The 17,823-nt window shown below is 34.8% G+C and overlaps 3 protein-coding genes across 3 annotated transcripts; all 3 read left to right on the top strand.

Annotated features, from left to right (window-relative positions):
* Positions 1–51: 51 nt before the first annotated feature.
* LOC121261713 (subtilisin-like protease SBT3.4) lies at positions 52–3,162 on the top strand. The gene is made up of 3 exons (XM_041164207.1): positions 52–407; positions 539–636; positions 2,886–3,162. The coding sequence occupies exons 1-3, from the start codon at positions 67–69 to the stop codon at positions 2,957–2,959; spliced, it is 513 nt and encodes a 170-aa protein (XP_041020141.1). The 5' UTR covers positions 52–66; the 3' UTR covers positions 2,960–3,162.
* A 451-nt stretch (positions 3,163–3,613) lies between these two features.
* LOC121261712 (non-structural maintenance of chromosomes element 1 homolog) lies at positions 3,614–8,152 on the top strand. Its single transcript, XM_041164206.1, has 6 exons — positions 3,614–4,034; positions 4,361–4,557; positions 5,156–5,236; positions 6,943–7,182; positions 7,452–7,529; positions 7,613–8,152. The coding sequence occupies exons 1-6, from the start codon at positions 3,920–3,922 to the stop codon at positions 7,856–7,858; spliced, it is 957 nt and encodes a 318-aa protein (XP_041020140.1). The 5' UTR covers positions 3,614–3,919; the 3' UTR covers positions 7,859–8,152.
* A 4,274-nt stretch (positions 8,153–12,426) lies between these two features.
* Positions 12,427–17,111, top strand: LOC121261711 (calcium-dependent protein kinase 11-like). Its single transcript, XM_041164205.1, has 7 exons — positions 12,427–13,183; positions 14,061–14,204; positions 14,326–14,478; positions 14,604–14,719; positions 15,327–15,494; positions 15,602–15,826; positions 16,733–17,111. Exons 1-7 carry the CDS (start codon positions 12,628–12,630, stop codon positions 16,865–16,867), a joined length of 1,497 nt encoding a protein of 498 aa, XP_041020139.1. The 5' UTR covers positions 12,427–12,627; the 3' UTR covers positions 16,868–17,111.
* The last annotated feature ends 712 nt before the right edge of the window (positions 17,112–17,823 follow it).

The raw sequence follows: 17,823 nt of genomic DNA, 5'->3' as shown, positions 1-17,823 counted from the left end.
GTGTTAAAATGAGAGGCATGACACATTGACACGTGTTGAATTCCTGGACAAAAGATAAGAATAGTAATGGGAAAATCGGCAGTCGATTGTCCTAAATTTTTTTTGTTGGACGGCATTGGTATCGGTATTTGGGCGGCTTTGGTTATAAAAGCGAGAGGGAAAAACAGGGAAGGAAATATGGGTATGCGAATTAGAAGCTTTTCATCTCTGTTTTCGACATTTCCGCTGCTTTTATCCTTGTTGCTGCTGATTTCGATCGCAATGGCCGAGTCTGCTCCCACCACCAAGCCTGGTGATTCTTCTCCTTCATCGTCTTCAGCGTCGGTCCAAATCGTGTACACAGAAAGGCCCCAGGGCGAAGATCCCGAGGCTTTCCACATCCGTACCCTAACCGCCGTCCTCGGCAGGTCCTCTCTCTCTCTCTCTCTCTCAACTACGAGAAATTTTATTCAACTACGTATATATCTGTGCTGCGTGGGTGGGTGAACGCGTATTGATTGGTTGTTGTTGTTATTCTGTATGAATTTGTATTGGAAAGTGAGGAGGCTGCAAAAGAGGCTCTGTTGTATAGTTACAAGACCGCCGCTAGTGGATTCTCCGCTAAGCTTACCCCCGACCAGGTTTCCCAAATTTCAAGTATGCCCCTTTCCCTTTTTTTGAATATATATATATATATATATATATATATATTTGATGCTCTTTGTTTCTCTCTCTTCTTGTCCCTAATTATTAGTAATTGATTGCCATGCTAGTATTTTGATAATTAATTTATGCGCAATTTTTCTTGTTTTTATATTTAATTATATTTCCATTGGACATCTGTTTGGTTACTGAGAAACCTAAGGGGAAAAAATGGAGTCGTAGACTCACAAGTGTTGAATTGTGCTATCGTACGGTGTATATTGGTTGGGGGAATTTGCATCTTAATTGACTGGATAAAAAAAAGTATATTACTTGCACCAAAATATTCTGTGTTATTATCGCTGCTATATTTTTTAAACCAAAGACAACAACCAAATGGAAAGTTGACATCGGATTTATATATCAAATTTTGAATATCATGCTAGAGCAAGGTTGTGAAGAATGACCTGTTCTTCTTGTTGATGATTTTATATTTTGTGCTTTCAATTATTTATCCCAGGGTAAGAATGCAAAAGATTAATGTTCTGCAATTTACAATTGTCTAGCAAGGTCATATTTTAGACTTTTGTCTGTTGATTGTAAATGGAAAGTTTAGCCCAAAGTGAGGAATTGCGTTGAAATGAACTATCCACATGATGGTATGTGGTTCTTATGTCATTATGTTGTGTACTTTCTATTTTCACCTTGACAGTTTGCATATCTTGCACGCCCATCTAAAATGGAATATGATGAGATCTTAATTATATATTTCAGGAAAGAAAAATAGGAATCATTGTGGGGTTTACAATAATTGAACTCTTTCAATGATTTAGTCTCTGTTTCCTGATCTTTATTCTCCTTTTGCTTCCTTAATTGTCTTGTTCAATCATCATACAAAATCAATTTACACGTCTGCTGAAAGATTGCCTCGCATTTTTCTTGCATACAGCCAGTTAGATTGTTTGTGATCCTCCTGAGCCCGTCTTTCCTAGGTGAATTTTATATTTGCCCTATATGAAGGGATATACATGTGATAACCCAAGATAAAAAACCCTATAATTGGCACCTATCGGAATAATTATAAACCCACCAAAAAAAAAAAAACCTATAAGGTTTTCCTCCCTACCAATGTGGGATCTCATTTTCCACCCTCTCATACCAAGTCCGAGATATTAAAATCTTTCCCCATCGTTTAAATCCTTGATATCCTCGTTAGGTCATTCTGTTGTAGTGGACACGTTTCAAATCTCACACTTCTAGTTGTGACAATCCTAGGAAAGTTCAAGCCACTTTGTCCTTTATTTATTTATTTTTATGTCGGGGAACCTCTCCAAGGCAAGACCCTTCAAACCCACCCCCTACAGAGTAAACTCCGGTCCGCACCACTTTGTCCTTATATTCTAAAGGGACTAATTATTATTACACTTAAAGCCCTTTGGAATCATGATTAACCCCAACAACTTCTCCCTCCTATGCAATGAGGGTTCTCATGTATCTCCCCTCATACCAAATCCAGGTCGTTAAAAATTCATATCCAATGTTTATTAGCGTATACTTTAGATTGTAGCCTATTTTTTGGTCATGTTTGTTAGTTACTCAAGTACAATGGTTATGTACCGTTATAGTAAATATCTTTACTACCCTCCTTTCTTTACTAGACAAAACTCTGCCATCAAATGCCATTCAGAATAATAATTTTTATTTTTGAAAGTTTTTTTTTATTGGCACCAATGTCAAGGAACAACGTCTCAACTAATCCCAGGAGTACACAGGCCCTCGACAAGTAGTTTCTTGTAAGTGCACTTTGGATAATTCAAGGGGAAAATTCCCCAATCCGATGGTCCCCAGAGATTGTTTGCACCCAAGGGGATTTGAACCTTAGACCTAGGGGAGCATAACCCCAAGCCCAAGGCCTTTACCACTTGAGCCAACTCCTAGGGTTTATTTTTGAAGTTTTGACGATGCATTGACTATAGAACCTAGTGTTGAGCTGGGCACCAACTGGCAATGTTATCTAGATAAGCCTCTAAACTTATGAAGTGGCCTTATTTTTAATAGTCTGTTAATTTTAGTTATAATTCTTATATAAATGCAATCTCTTCTGGATTGTGTTATTTATAATATGCTGATTTTTATTTGAGAGTTAGCTCGTTTATTAAAGGTCTGTTATGCATCTTGTAGTGGTTTTCATCAACATTGTTATGCTGAGAAATACAATGCTCTCCAGTCTCCATACTACTTTAATATATATGTTTTTTTGGCAGAACAACCCGGTGTTCTTCAGGTTGTCCCAAGCCGTACGCTGCAGCTACATTCAGGACCTGGGAAGCTGCACTGAAGGATGTGAAGCTCCTGCACTTACTAGTATATATCTTTCAAACAGCTTTCTCATATATAAACCAGTGTGCCTGTGTGCTCTGGGGCATAGCCTTTCACCTAAATAAGGTTTATCCTAAGCGACATATAAAAGTGTATTCTCGTATATGGTATTTGCTGCGTGGTACATATGACGTGTAACACCAAGTTGTTCGGGTTTTCCTTGATCTATATGGTACTTGCAAATTTTCTTTTGGGAAATCATTCACGATGGAAACGAAGGTAAAGTGATTTTTTCTTCGCCTCAGCAATCTATTTTCTCCCGTAAGTTAAACTCGAGATCTTCGCTTTTGAAGGCAGAGATAATACATTTCGTGGGCATATGATTTCCTTTCTCTTTTTAAATATGCAATTCGAAAAAAAAAAAAATATTCAATTCAAAAACCACCAAATTAAAATTTGATCATGCTGAAAATTTGATTGAAAAATCCTATCTTCAAGCCAGTGTGAAATACATCTAGCAAAGTAATATCATATAATTTGATTTTGAAAATAAATTTTAAAATCTGAATATTATAAATCAAATTTTACCATTTAATTGATGTTTATATTTTGCTTGACAATATATCGAGTAAAATATTTATATTGTAAAATTTGATTTATAAAATTTAAAATTTATTTTTTAAATTAAATTATGTGCACCAGTATTTACTAGGTGTGTTGTACAAATCGGTTTAAGAATAAAGTTTTTCAAATATATCCCTACCGGATGATAAAAAAGGGATTTATATTCAATAAATCAATTTTCGGTATCAGGGAAAAAAAAAAAAAAAATTCGGAGAAAAATAAAACGAGAAGTAATCACCGGTGTTTCCCGCCTTTGGAAGACGCAGCAGCATTTTAGTTTCTCGATTTCTCCATTCCTTTTCAGTTCCGTTCTGCCTCCCTCGAAAAATTTAGGGTTCCCGAATTGCCGCCGGTGATGTCGGAGCTGAGCTGGAGACACCAGACCCTCATTCAAGCTTTGTTATCACGTGGCCCTCTCAAGGACGATGAGTTCCATTCCATCTTCACCGCCCTCACTGGCAAAAACTCAGGTTTCCCTCTTCTTCTTTCTTCCTTCGTTCCTTTTTTCCTTTTTCTGTTCTTTTCCAATAATTCATTTTTTATATTGTTATTATATTTCCAGATGTCGTTGGTTCTCTCTCTTCTTCTTGTATTTTTACATTTACAACCTTTTTTTTCCCTTCGTCCTTGCAATTGACCCGCTCAACCTAAAAACCCCGACTTCCTGTGGTTCTCGAAGTTCGACAGAAATTGACTACCATGATCAAGCTAGTATCAGTGATAACAGATTATCTCTTACATCTCCAACAGCAGCATCTCTTTGTTTATGTGATTTAGGTTTTCATATTTGATACAGGTGCTCATAAACGGCTATTTGATGAATACCTCCTGAAGATAAATAAGTCACTTTCTTATGTTCAGTGTGAGTTACGGGGCTTCCGAAACCAATACGATGGACAGATTTACTATGGGGTGGTCAATAATGTTTCTGACGAACAGTCCAAGCTGGGAACGAAATATTCGGTTCCCCAGATTGCTTTCTTCAAGGCAATTGTAAGGCTGGTTAAAACTTATACTAATTTGAAAGAAGTTTTTATTTTCTAATTTGGTCAGTGGACAATATACTTAGTTGATGCAACGTTCATTATTTTCAGTCATTGTTTTAGTGGGGTGGAATTCTGCTAAGATTTTTGTATTGGATACTCTACAACTTGAAATGATCAACTCAATATGAAAATTATGTTGTAGATGGTAAAACATAACTTGGGTTTACTTACAACTTGATTGTTGCCATTTTTTTATTTTTTCTCTTATATTCTTCTCTTGTGTTCATTAAGAATATAATATACTTAAAAATAAATGAATCTTTATTACTTTTTCGAGAGATCCGTTACTAGTGGAATAATTGGGAAATATTGATTGAGGGAAAGTGCCAGAACATTCACTTGAAATTTCATTATCCTTAGTTATTATTTGGTGAATGATGAGGAAAAGACAGATAATTTAATCACATGCTTGCTACATTAGGCTTTTCTCTATGCAAACTCTGAAATATTTTATGCCAATAGATGTTGGATGTCTAAAAGTATGAGATTTGAATGGCTTTGTCCATATTGAATCATGCTGTGTTCTTTTTTATGTCAAATATCAGATAGAAGCAATTCTGCAAGATGCCGCAGCGGAAGGTAGCATATCTGACATCGATGTCCTTAATATACGGTTGGAGACTCAGGTCCGAATTTTGCTAAGAATAATTGTTCTTTATCAAGAAACATATGACCTTGTTTGTTGCACTAATGTTATGTGCTGCAAATACGAGTTAGCAAGTTGAATGATGCAAATCCAACTAAATATTATACGTCAACTATAAGTGGGTAAACAAATTAGCGTTAGAAAATCCCACTGTAGGAGTTATACTAGTTTTGTTATAAACTCAGAGAGAGAAATAGAGATCAAAATCAAGGCCAAAGAGCTTGATTTTACCATCAAAGGTTACCTAGGGAAAATAACTTAAGTTTGAAATTTTAGAACTGTTAAGGTGCCATTTACAATATTTTGCTACGGTAATATGAATAGTGATCTGTGAAATTTATTAAATTTTTTTAGTCGCTACATATGAGTTTTCTTGCTATGGAAAGTTCTTAGCACCATCGAAGAATGTGAAAATACTGGCCATATGTTGTTGGATCAAGTATTTTTAACCTCTCCATCAGTATTCCATAAGAAATGGGTTCCTCTGATTACCTTCATTTTATCAAACCTCCATATCAGGCTGCTCAAACATCACCATCAAAGTTATGGTAATTATAAGAAAAAAAATCCGTAAAAGTAAAAATAGGACTCATTGAAGATCGGTCGGCAGTTCCAACACATATGGAGGCAAACTTATTTCTTCAGTATGTTGCAGAGACCAATCTTCCTTGATTTGATGGATTTCCTTCCTTCCTCTGGAAACTCTCTGTACATTTTTTTTTATAAGTGGAAACTCTCTGTACATAAGTGTACCAAAATTAATTACCTTCAACAGACTGCTTGATTTTCTCCCACTTTATTTTGTTCCGCCCTCCTTGAGCTGCCATCATAGAGTTTGTTATGTTGCATTTTCTGATTTTTTTTCTGGGATTAGGGAATTTTGTTCCACAGAATCATGGAATACAACATCCTTCAAAAAGAAAAATACTTTGGGTGAGAGAGAAAGTGAGAAAGAATTTGTCTTTAGAAAGAGCTTTTTAGGTTTTGTGGTGTCAGGGCTGGTGTTTGTGTTGTGGTGTGCTGTAGAAGAGGGGATTTTCTCCTTAGAAATAAGTTTTTTATTTAGTACCAAATAAGAAAGTTGAGATATGAGATTCATTAACATGCTTTGTTAATGAGTCAAGACGATGAAATTGAATTCATTTCTAACACATCTTAGTAGATAAAGTGAAGGTTACTTGTAAAAATAAAAAATAAAAAATAAAAAAGTAGATAACAGTGAAGTGGTACTGTTTCCCAAATTAAAGGACAAAACACGTGTCATCTTGCAAAAATCTAAGGGAAGGCCAGCATATTTTAGCCAGACATATTTTCTATATCTCGCATTAAAGGAAATATTGTAGTACATAGAAACATTGAATCTTAGCATTATATGGTGTATGTGAACAGTTATTTATTACTTGCTACAGAAAATATTGTTTGCAGCAAAACTTTGGACACGTATCTAGGTAGGGCCTAATTCTCTCAGATCTTATGGCAGAATCAATGTTTATTGACTCAGGCTTGCCTATAATGGATGTTTCCAGAAATAGTGACTGTATGCTTTTAGTGATAAGATTCATGACAATTCATTATCCTTTTATGTAGGCTCCCTTGACTGTTCCACCACTTTCTCGTTAACAAATGAGTTTATTATTCTTACAAGCCCTGATGTTGTGCTTGATATTTCATGTGGTCTATCTTCAGGTTTTGACTGGCACAGGATCACAATCACAGGGCGGTCCAACTCAAGTCCCTCCTGCACTTAAGAATTTCTCAATATCTCAGAAGCAAAAAGCTCTGGATGAACTTGTGCAGGATCAGTGGCTTACTCGTACCCCTGATGGTAACATCGGACTTGGTGTCAGATCCTTTCTTGATCTGCGCAGCTATTTCCGTAATAACGATATTCCTCCATGTCAAGTATGCAACGAAGCTGGAGTGAAGGTTGTAAATGGTTGCTGCTTTGCAACATCAGTGGATGCTGGCTTTTTAATATATATATATATTATATGCGCACGCGCACACACAAACGCATGCTCATGCTTTTTTTTCCTTTGTTTAAGTCCTTGAGTGGTTTCAAAGTAAAATATAATGTTTATTCGATAGGTATAATAGTAATGGAAAAAGTTCTCCACTTGTTCCAACCAAACTGATGGAATAGTTCTTTGCTGCTGCAATTTAAGCTCATACTTTGTTGCGTTTGTTTCCGGCAGGCAGAGTTGTGCCAGAATGAATCTTGTACAGTCCGAGTTCATAAGTACTGCCTACAGAAGTTATTTTCTCAAAGAAAGGTATATACTCTTGATGCTTCTCATGTTTACAGTCAACAGAATTTCACGTACTTCATAAATCTGCTGACTTTACTGAGTTTTAGGGTGAAAGAGTTTGTCCAAGTTGCGGGACTCAATGGCATTATGTAGTACCTAAACCGGAGCTCATAGAGGAAGAGAACGAGGCAGATGCACCCACCCAGAGCCAGCCACCTTCAGGATCTAAAAGAAAGAGGATTGAAAGCAGCAAGCCCGGCAATGCAAATGCAGTTCGAACGGGTCCCTCTCAAGCTTCTAGACCTACTTCTGATCTGAGAAGAACAACCCGAAGTACCACCCGTTCAAAGTAAGTGTCATGCCCCCTTCATTAAGGGACAACTGGAAATATGCTGTATAGTTTTGCTTTGAAACAGCTGAGATACGCTGCGTGGAGTGAGTAGTTGCTACTGGAATATATGGTGGGATGCTTCACAAGTCTCTGTTTTTTTATATCCCAAGTATTCCGCAACGAACTGTGATACGATATTAGATTTAACAATGTAAAATCTCATTCCTTTTCCTCGGCCTGGAATGCCAACTGGACCCCTTTTAACTTATGCTTGGTTGTTGACTTGTCTCCACAAATGCTTCTCAGTTTCCAATCACAGCGAATGCTTATAGTTTTGGAACTCAAAGGAGAGAGAGAGAGATTTTGTTAAGATATAAAATAAATAATAAAATTTATATCTTCTTATCAGCTTAAACTTTTGGGACAAATTATGATTTTACATGATATCAGAGTAGAGGTCCTGAGTTCGAATATTGATTTTATATTCTATCATATTTGATTAAATATTTCACGTGTTGAGCTACTTATTGAGTGAATTTGGCCCACACGTGAGGAGTGTTAAGATATAAAATAAATAATAAAACTTATCTCTTCCTATCAACTTAAACTTTTGGGAAAAATGGTGTGAACATGCTGTTAATTTGTCTCAGAATTATGTCCTCTGAATAAGAAAAATAAAACAATTTTATCCTTACAAAAGCTCTAAATCAAATAAAGAAAAATACACCTTACAATTATCATATTTCTTATATTATGAAAAATTGATATGTACACCCTCTAATTAATAACTAATAATAAAAAATAACTCTCGTACAATTAAGATAGATAAAAAATAAAAAAAATAGACAATTTTAGATGATTTTGACAATTAGATATTAACGGGTAATATATATTGTAACTTTTTCAAATATTAAGAAGTAATGTATCAAAATGGATATTCTGACATGTAAATATAAGATGTATGATAATTGGAGGGCAGTAAATTTTTTCTTATTTTATTGTTTTGTTCTTATAAGATCACGTTAATACTGATATAAGGGATTTTTATATAATAAAATATTTTAAATTTTTATGAGTAAATACTTCCGACCAAACAGACCACTGGAAATGACTTCGCAGACGAAACGGACCACGGGATATTGATTTACAAAATAAATATTAATTCCTTTTAAAGGAATGTGTATATATAATTTCACGTGTGCACAGTGCACACTGCCATTACTCTATCCTCTCGTGGCTGACGGTGTGCTGAATAGACAAAGTATATTCTTGCCCATTAAAATACAAAACAAAAAAGATGAAGTGGATCTGCCCGCGTGGGCACTGTCTGTTCTCCTGTTTTTGGTTCACATTTTTGGCTCTCTGTTCAGTCTTCGAGACGGTAAATGTCGTGCGGAGCAAATGAATTTGGCTATATACAATTATTTTTATATATTTTTTATTAATTAAAATAATTATTTTATATTAAAAAAATAACACAATCAATCACATTAATAAAATATATAAAAAAATACACAAAAATAACTCTACTTAAAATTTTTTGAAACCAATCTGCTGAATCATGAATAAGTAAAAGTTGCTGTCCTCAAAAGTGAAGTATATTTTCTGAGAAATATAGGTGGAACAAAACTTTCGCGCATCCATGTGTGTTGTGTAGCTAAGCCCTCCCCGGAAACACCCATAAAACTTATATATTTATCTCGTCAATAACGTTAAAAGAGGTTAGTTACAACTTATAAATAGCATAGCTCAATTTGTTAAGTGTCACCCATTAAATTAATACCAACTTATATCCGTCTAATAAATATAATTATTGATACATTACTACCAATATATTCAAATTCATTTACAAAATTTTATAAAAATAAATATTGTTTGAAGAGTTTTAACTTGCGGAGCGCATGGTCCTATCTACGATAGTGTCACGATTATCACATACGTTCGGTAATATATTGCAGCAATTGTGTCAGACAATATGTTTTTGGCGACGGAACTCGTTGGCTGAAAATGCAGTTTTGAAGCGAAGATTGACTCGCGTGGGATGCTTTTTGCGTCGGTTAATAACTTTTTTGCGTCGGTTTTGAAACGCTGCAAATAGAAAATATTGCCAGCGTAGTTTGCAACATCTTTGTAAAACGCAAATGTGAATCAAATGACGGTTTGGATTATAAATTCATAAATTTTACTATTATTTATAAATTATTTTAATTCATCCTTCTTTAAAATTATATTTGCAGTTATTTTTTTTTCGTTTATTGCGACGATCGTGCGCGCTGAGAAAGTGCCTTTTTCTTGTAATATGCGTGGATGTCTGTCTGCTCCTACGCGATAGGCAATGATCTGCCACGTTCTGAAAATAGAATGGAATCTCCTCCACTTGCATTTCTTTTGTAAAGGTCACGGGTCCAATTCCCCAACAAGGTCATTTTTATTGGTCTATGAACAACTCTTTTTTAAACAGAAAAAAGAAAATGCTGGCTGGATTTTGGATGAAACAGCATTATCATCCTTAAATAATCTTTTATTTTTTTAAGACAAATTTAAAGGTTGATAAGTAATACCATCTCATCATTTTACTGTGTGAGATGAAACTGTAATATGTAGGCTTTTATTTATTTTTTCTATATATATAATTTTTTTTATTAAATGTGTCTTGTTGTACAAATAATCAGACAAGATCAATTGAAAATTAGATCTTATCCATTAACTTTTGAACTGGGCACAGGACACCTCCAAGCTATATTCTCATCCTCTAAGATTATACCATAAAGCAACAATAACGTTGAATCTCTTAACTTTAGATTATAACATCCAAACTTCAATTCACAGCTATATCACCCTGTGAAAGGAAACGTATATTACAGCACTTTTATAAACTTATGGAAAGAAAAATCAAAGTAATCATTCGAGAAACACGGATGAGTGAATATATTCAGTTGACAATGTCTCTCCTTAGTAATTTTTTAAATATAGTTATAACCACAAATAGATTATATAAAAGTAATCATACATACTGACATGACTCCATGTGGTTCATCAAATTTGTTTTAAAATAAAAGTAACTTTACAATTTGACAAACCACATCAGTTTGTAATATTACTTTTATGTAATCACTTTGTGATTAGAGTATGTTTTTAATATTTTTGTACGATAAATGCTATTTGAAAATTCGTTTATTGACATTCCAAGCATAATAATGATGTGAAAATACTACACATCAGCTAATATAAAAAATTAGAGATGTTTTTATTTATTTTTCAGTTATAACGGGCCTTATAATAAGTGTATTTTTCTCCCTTTTTGGTCTCTTCCTGATTTTTGTAGTTTTTATTTATTTATTAAAAATCCCCTGTTTCTTACCTATAGATCCGTCATAGGCTGTGTTTTCGTTGTACATTGCATAACCAATCTTACCTTATCGCCGGAGAACGTTGTCGAACTTAATTAGCCTTGTATAGCCTCACTTTCCTCTAGTTATATGCTTTGTAGAGAAAAAAAATGTCGGTTTTTTTTATTTTTTAATCCTTGGGAGATCTCGTTCGCCATAAATATTAATACTATGAAATTGCTAGAATTATGATCATGCTCGAATAGGAAAGTCATTTTAATATTATGTGGCAGTTCCAATGAAGAATGTAGTGATGAGCTGGATGAGTAAATGACTCTTCTTACAAAAAAATATACCAGGTCTTGAATGGCAGGACCCAAGGTTTGTGACGCTTCTTGGATCGACTTACTAGATTTTGGTATTTTACATCCGTTTTAGCTTCTTTGGATGGACTTTTCCATCTAATCTTTGCCTTGAGTTTTCAATTCAATTGCGACGTCACAACAGAGAATTGTCCTTTGTGCTATCAACGATTTGTTTTGGAAACCCTTTGTAGTTGTACACCTTTAAATTGCTAAAAATTATAGACATAAATCTCATAGTCTTATACATAACTTAAAAATATATTTATATGAAGATAAAAAAAAATACAATTTTTTTTATATAATATACAGAATGTGAAACTTTGTATCACGACTCTTAAGGTTTCGTTTGCATTCAAAATTCACTTCAATTCATTTCATCTTATCATTATAATTTTTTTAAATTTTTACACAAAATATAATAAACAATTCAACTTTTTCAAATTTTAAAATAACTTTATCAAATTTTCACACAAAATATAATAAATAATTTAATTTTTATTTTACTATTTATAAATCATCTTAATCTATCTCAACTCATCTTGAATTTAAACTACTCCTAAATTTCACCCTTTATTTTTCAAGGCTTGAAAACGTCAATAGTCGTTAAAAGGGGTTGAAAAACTTGTATTTTATGGAGTAGTTTTCGCAAAAATATTCAGGAATTTCATGAAAAAAGAAAAGAAAAGAAAAAGAAATTAATGTGGTCCCCACTTCATCTTCCTGGATATGTCCTCACCCCAGCTGCATGATGTCTATTCCATCCAATGAAGGCACCCCCCCCCCCCCCCCCCGTATTCACGTCTTACTTCCATCATCAATGTTTTTGACTTTAAAAAATAAAATAAAATAAAAATAAAGTCTTTTAAAATAAATGACAGAGATAAGAAAAGTAGTACTTTCATTGGGATAGCGACCAACGCCAATAGAGAAAAAAAGTTTCAAGGAGAGCCTCCTTTAATTTTTTCTCTCTTTTCTTTGATTCAGAATTGCAAAAGAGAGAGAGAGAACCTAGGAACCAGTTTCACGAAGGGAAAGAGAGGGGGATCCAAATCTGCGAGGAAATAGGAAAGGAGAGAAAAGAAGAAGAGGTTCAAGCAATGAAGAAACAGGGCACATCATCACAATCGACGACAACAAGGCCTGCGACAACAGTGTTGCCGTACCAGACCCCAAGATTGAGAGATCATTACCTTATTGGGAAGAAGCTTGGCCAAGGCCAATTTGGGACTACCTACCTCTGCACCCACAAGTCTACGGAAGCCCAATACGCCTGCAAGTCAATCCCCAAGAGGAAACTCCTATGCAAGGAAGATTACGACGATGTTTGGAGGGAGATTCAGATCATGCACCATCTCTCCGAGCACCCGCATGTGGTACGGATCGAAGGGACTTATGAGGACTTGGTGTTCGTGCACTTGGTCATGGAGCTGTGCGCTGGGGGCGAGCTGTTCGATAGGATTGTGCAGAAGGGGCATTACAGTGAGAGAGAGGCAGTGAAACTCATAAAGACCATCGTTGGTGTGGTGGAGGCTTGTCACTCTCTCGGCGTTATGCATAGGGATCTCAAGCCCGAGAATTTCTTGTTTGAAAGTCCTGCCGACGATGCCAAGCTCAAGGCCACCGATTTCGGCTTGTCTGTCTTCTACAAGCCAGGTTGGTTTCTGGGTTTTCTTCCGTTTTCTCTGTTGTCATTGGAAATGGCGGGTTTTATTTCTATGCATGCTAAACTCGTGATTGCAGTTCTAATAATAAAGTACGTTGGCCGCCCGCTGGTCGATGGGTACTTTCAGTTTGGGTTTTTTCTTCATTGTTTATGAATTTTTTGGCTTTTAAACAAATCGGTCTTGGTTGGATCGGTTTTCAAGCGGACAAGTCGATTTGTATTGGTTAGATTTGCGGCTTGTCTAACGTACTCGGTGAATTTCAAGCTTCGCTGGTTATTGGTCATTATTTTATTTGTTTTAACGTTGCCGGTTCTTGAACCGAAATTTAGTCCTGTTTTTGGAAATTGTCTTTTATCCATTTGAAACCGGGCTGATTAGTCTTCGAAGGGCATGATTGTAGCGAACTAAATCTTTTTTTATGTAAAGTATGTGGATATAACTTAAAAGGCACAAAAATGAAATATTGTAAGCACGGCATGAAAATTGTTTTGCTCAGATTGATTTAGGGAGTTCACTTCCAAATAAAAGGAAGAATGGAAACTGTGGGCATCATTATGATGGCCAGTCTACTCTGGAAGCTGTTTCGAATGTTCCCCTTTATTTTGGATATTTGAAGGGGGGAGCTTAATATGTTGCTTGGTAGAGTGGATTGTAGCCAATTGACATGCATACATGTTGCGGGCACAAACAGTCTGGCTAATAACATTCTGATGCGAAAGCAATGGGTTTTCTTAATGCGCTAAGTCTTCAATTTTATGTACTTCTATGTATCATTGTCAGTTTCCATGAGTTCTTCTTTGTCCGTAAATCATCTTTTGTCTATGTAAACTGCTGTCATATTTTCTAATGGTACTCTTTTCTTCCAGGAGAAGCTTTCCATGATGTGGTAGGAAGTCCCTATTATGTGGCACCTGAGGTGTTGAAAAAGCATTATGGACCTGAAGTAGATGTATGGAGTGCTGGTGTTATCCTTTACATTTTACTCAGCGGAGTTCCACCTTTTTGGGCTGGTAGTCATCTTGACTAGCTAAGATCTTCTATACTTTAGAGTTGTGGCTGGATTGTTGACGGTTATACTCATTTTGCATTATTTATACCTGAGCTGTACCTACTTTTTCCAATTACTTGCAGAAACTGAAACAGGAATCTTTAGGCAGATTTTAAAAGGAAAATTAGATTTTGAATCTGCACCATGGCCTAGTATTTCAGAAAGTGCAAAAGATTTGATCCGAAAGATGCTCGAGAGGGATCCAACAAAAAGAATTTCTGCCCATGAAGTCCTATGTGAGTTGCTTTGTACCCATTATGCCTGGTGTTCTGCTGGTAGAAGTAGGGGTATTCGATGTCCTTGCTTTGTTATAGCTCTCCTATCTGTGTAACGATAACAACAGAGTTTATTTTTGTACCAGGCCACCCATGGATTGTGGATGACAGAGTTGCACCAGACAAACCTCTAGATTCTGCAGTTTTGTCACGGCTGAAGCAGTTCTCAGCAATGAATAAACTTAAAAAGATGGCTTTGCGTGTATATTTCTTTTCCCCCACAATACTTGCTCTGTTTTCATTTTTTAATGGATGTCTGTATTTAAATTATCATAATGAGCAGAAAAATTGAAGCTTCTTGATTTAGGATTTGTGGTTCTGGGATAAGTACACATATTTAGACAGGTAAAGGATATCTCTTTTCGAGATAAAGCCTGACAGAAAAAATAGCATGATACACAAATATGAGATTTTCTAACTTTGAATCATCTTGAACTATATACTCTAGTCAATTAAGCCTTAGTCCCAACTAATTGGTTCAGCTACACAGATTTTTTAATGCCACTTGTCCTATTGGAGGCCACATCCCTATTTATCTATCCAACAATCTGTTTCAGCCATAATTTTCACCCACACTATAATTTGGATTGTCTTGAACGGAAGGAAATATAGAATTATTAAATATAAACTTGTTCCAGGAGTAAATATAACTCAAGTATACCAAACATATGAAAATGTCGTGTGTCCAGTGTCAGAATAAGGTCGGAACCTCCCGTTTTCATTAAATTTTTTATTCTGTTTCTTAATGCCCACTTCTCTAGTTATGCAACCTGTTTGTTCATCTTTTGGATTGGAAAATTTAATTTCAGGTCATTGCAGAAAGACTTTCAGAGGAAGAAATCGGTGGTCTGAAAGAATTGTTCAAAATGATTGACACGGACAATAGTGGAACTATAACATTTGAGGAGCTTAAAGAGGGTTTGAAAAGAGTGGGCTCTAATCTAATGGAATCTGAGATCAAGTCTCTGATGGATGCAGTAAGTAAATTGCTCATAAACTCTTGCAAGAAAATAAATAAGTTTCACTGTTTTTCCATATTATTCAATTTATTATCTGTTACAACATAGATGAATTGGTTTGGCAGGCTGATATCGACAACAGTGGATCAATAGACTATGGTGAATTTCTTGCTGCTACATTACACGTGAATAAGATGGAGAGAGAGGAGAATCTGGTTGCAGCCTTCACCTATTTTGACAAAGACGGTAGTGGATACATCACCATTGATGAGCTTCAACAAGCTTGCAAGGACTTTGGTCTAGGTGATGTCCATCTAGATGATATGATCAAAGAAATTGATCAAGACAATGTAAGTTTCTTTGGTTACATACTTTCACGTTATTTTTTTCTGTTTTCCCATTCAAATTCTTAGACACATTTTGTGGATATCACATTATGTATCCTAAATCAGATCATAATCGGTAATTATTTATTATTTCATGCCACGTCGAAAGGTAAATTTTCTTAACCACTCTTTTATTCTTTGATTCCAAAGTTTCTTTTGCCTGTAGAAGTTATATTGGCATCATTCGAAAATATATTTGTTGCTCATTCTTGTAGGATTACTTTTTGTGCCTCTACTAGTAGATGTAAAACCGCCATCTGATATACTGGTTCTTTGACGATGGTGGTTTCTAGTGATGGCTTCATATTCTTAGAGATGTTTTCTTAAATAAGCAAAGATGCAAGTTGGATACTTTGTTGATCTTTTTTGGGCAAGTTATGTATATTCTATGGCTAGACAGACATGAAGTCATTAAGAAATGAGTAGTAGTGAGATTTGTGAGTTAAAGTTGATGAATAGTAGTGAGATGAGTTGAGATGGGTTGTGAATTCAAACCGGGCCTAGATTCCTCATGTTACCATATTGTTGAGAGAATCATTTACATTATCTAGTTTTTGTTGTTGCTGCAACATTTAAACAGTTGTGTGTTCAGATCATCCTTTAGCTTCCAATTTCAACTTTATTTATATATTTGATTCTAGTACTAGTAGACATATTGATAGCAAGCAGTGATAATGTAGCTAGTGGTCACTTGACGAAAGTAAGAATCATGCAAGTTGTGAACACAAGTCTCAGTTACTGTTACATTTATCAGATGAAGTTTTTTTAAATGTTGTTATTAATAAATCCCAATTTATAACGAATAAATCAGAGATTAGACAATACTCGTTTTTCATAGAAACTTTCATCCTAACCTCTACCACTTTCCAGGATGGGCGTATCGATTATGGGGAGTTTGCAGCAATGATGAGGAAGGGAGATGGAGGAGTTGGGAGGAGCAGAACAATGAGAAGCAATTTGACCTTTAATTTAGCTGATGCCTTTGGAGTAAAAGAGACGAGCTGAGATACTAACCAAAAGCAATCCTGTATAGTAACAGCTTAGAGGATGAAGGCAATAGTTCCATTTTTATATCTTAATGACATTTAGCTTTTGTCTGTGCTGAATTATGCCTAACCGATTAGAGGATGAAGGCAATAGTTTTTTATTTTTATTTTTATTTTTTAGATCTTAACGACTCTCAGCTTTTATTTGTGCTGATGCATGTTTTTCAATTACTGTTCTGTTATAAAGTGCAGAGATTTGGTTCTTTTGAATCTTCTTGATCTCACGGCATGCTTGCACTAGAAATTACGTTATCCAAGAGGCTCACCTCCTTTGATTGATTTCCACTTAATATGACTAATCGGTGGTCACTGGCCACCGAATTTTTTTTTTTTTTAAACTTAGTGATTAAGTAAGTATTTTTAAATGAATATGTAATTTTTTTTAAAAAAAAAAATCTAAATAGTTTTAAAAAATGGTGAACGTAAAAGTAAAAAAATAAAAAGATTTGAGAAACACTACTCCCACCGAAGTTGTATACCGAATTTTTCTACTGAATTGTATTTTATATTTTTATTTAATGGTTAAGGAAATATTTTTTAATAAATTTGTAAATTTTATTTTTTTTAAAGGTTTAAAGTGATTTAAAAAATATTTGAAGAAAAAATAAAAAAAGAAGAATAAAAAATTTACACTGTTCATACCCATTCGGTACCTAACTTTCATGGGGAATAGTACCACTCTTACGTGTTTTAATACAACATTTTTAAGAAATACTTCGGGTGGATCTTATATTTACTTGACTTGAAGATCTTACTATGGTTTAGATTTTTCTTTGTTTTGCTCATTGTTTTTACTTGCGTTTATGGATGCTTCAAAAAACAGAAAAAAAAATAATGAGGTCTAATTTATTTGGCTTATGAATCTCTTAGAATTCTCGTTAAAATTGGGGGGGAGATGGATGAAGACAGTATATA

This window comes from Juglans microcarpa x Juglans regia, chromosome 4D (assembly GCF_004785595.1).
Source record: "Juglans microcarpa x Juglans regia isolate MS1-56 chromosome 4D, Jm3101_v1.0, whole genome shotgun sequence".
NCBI lineage: Eukaryota > Viridiplantae > Streptophyta > Magnoliopsida > Fagales > Juglandaceae > Juglans > Juglans microcarpa x Juglans regia.
This window is presented reverse-complemented; position numbering and strand designations above follow the sequence as displayed.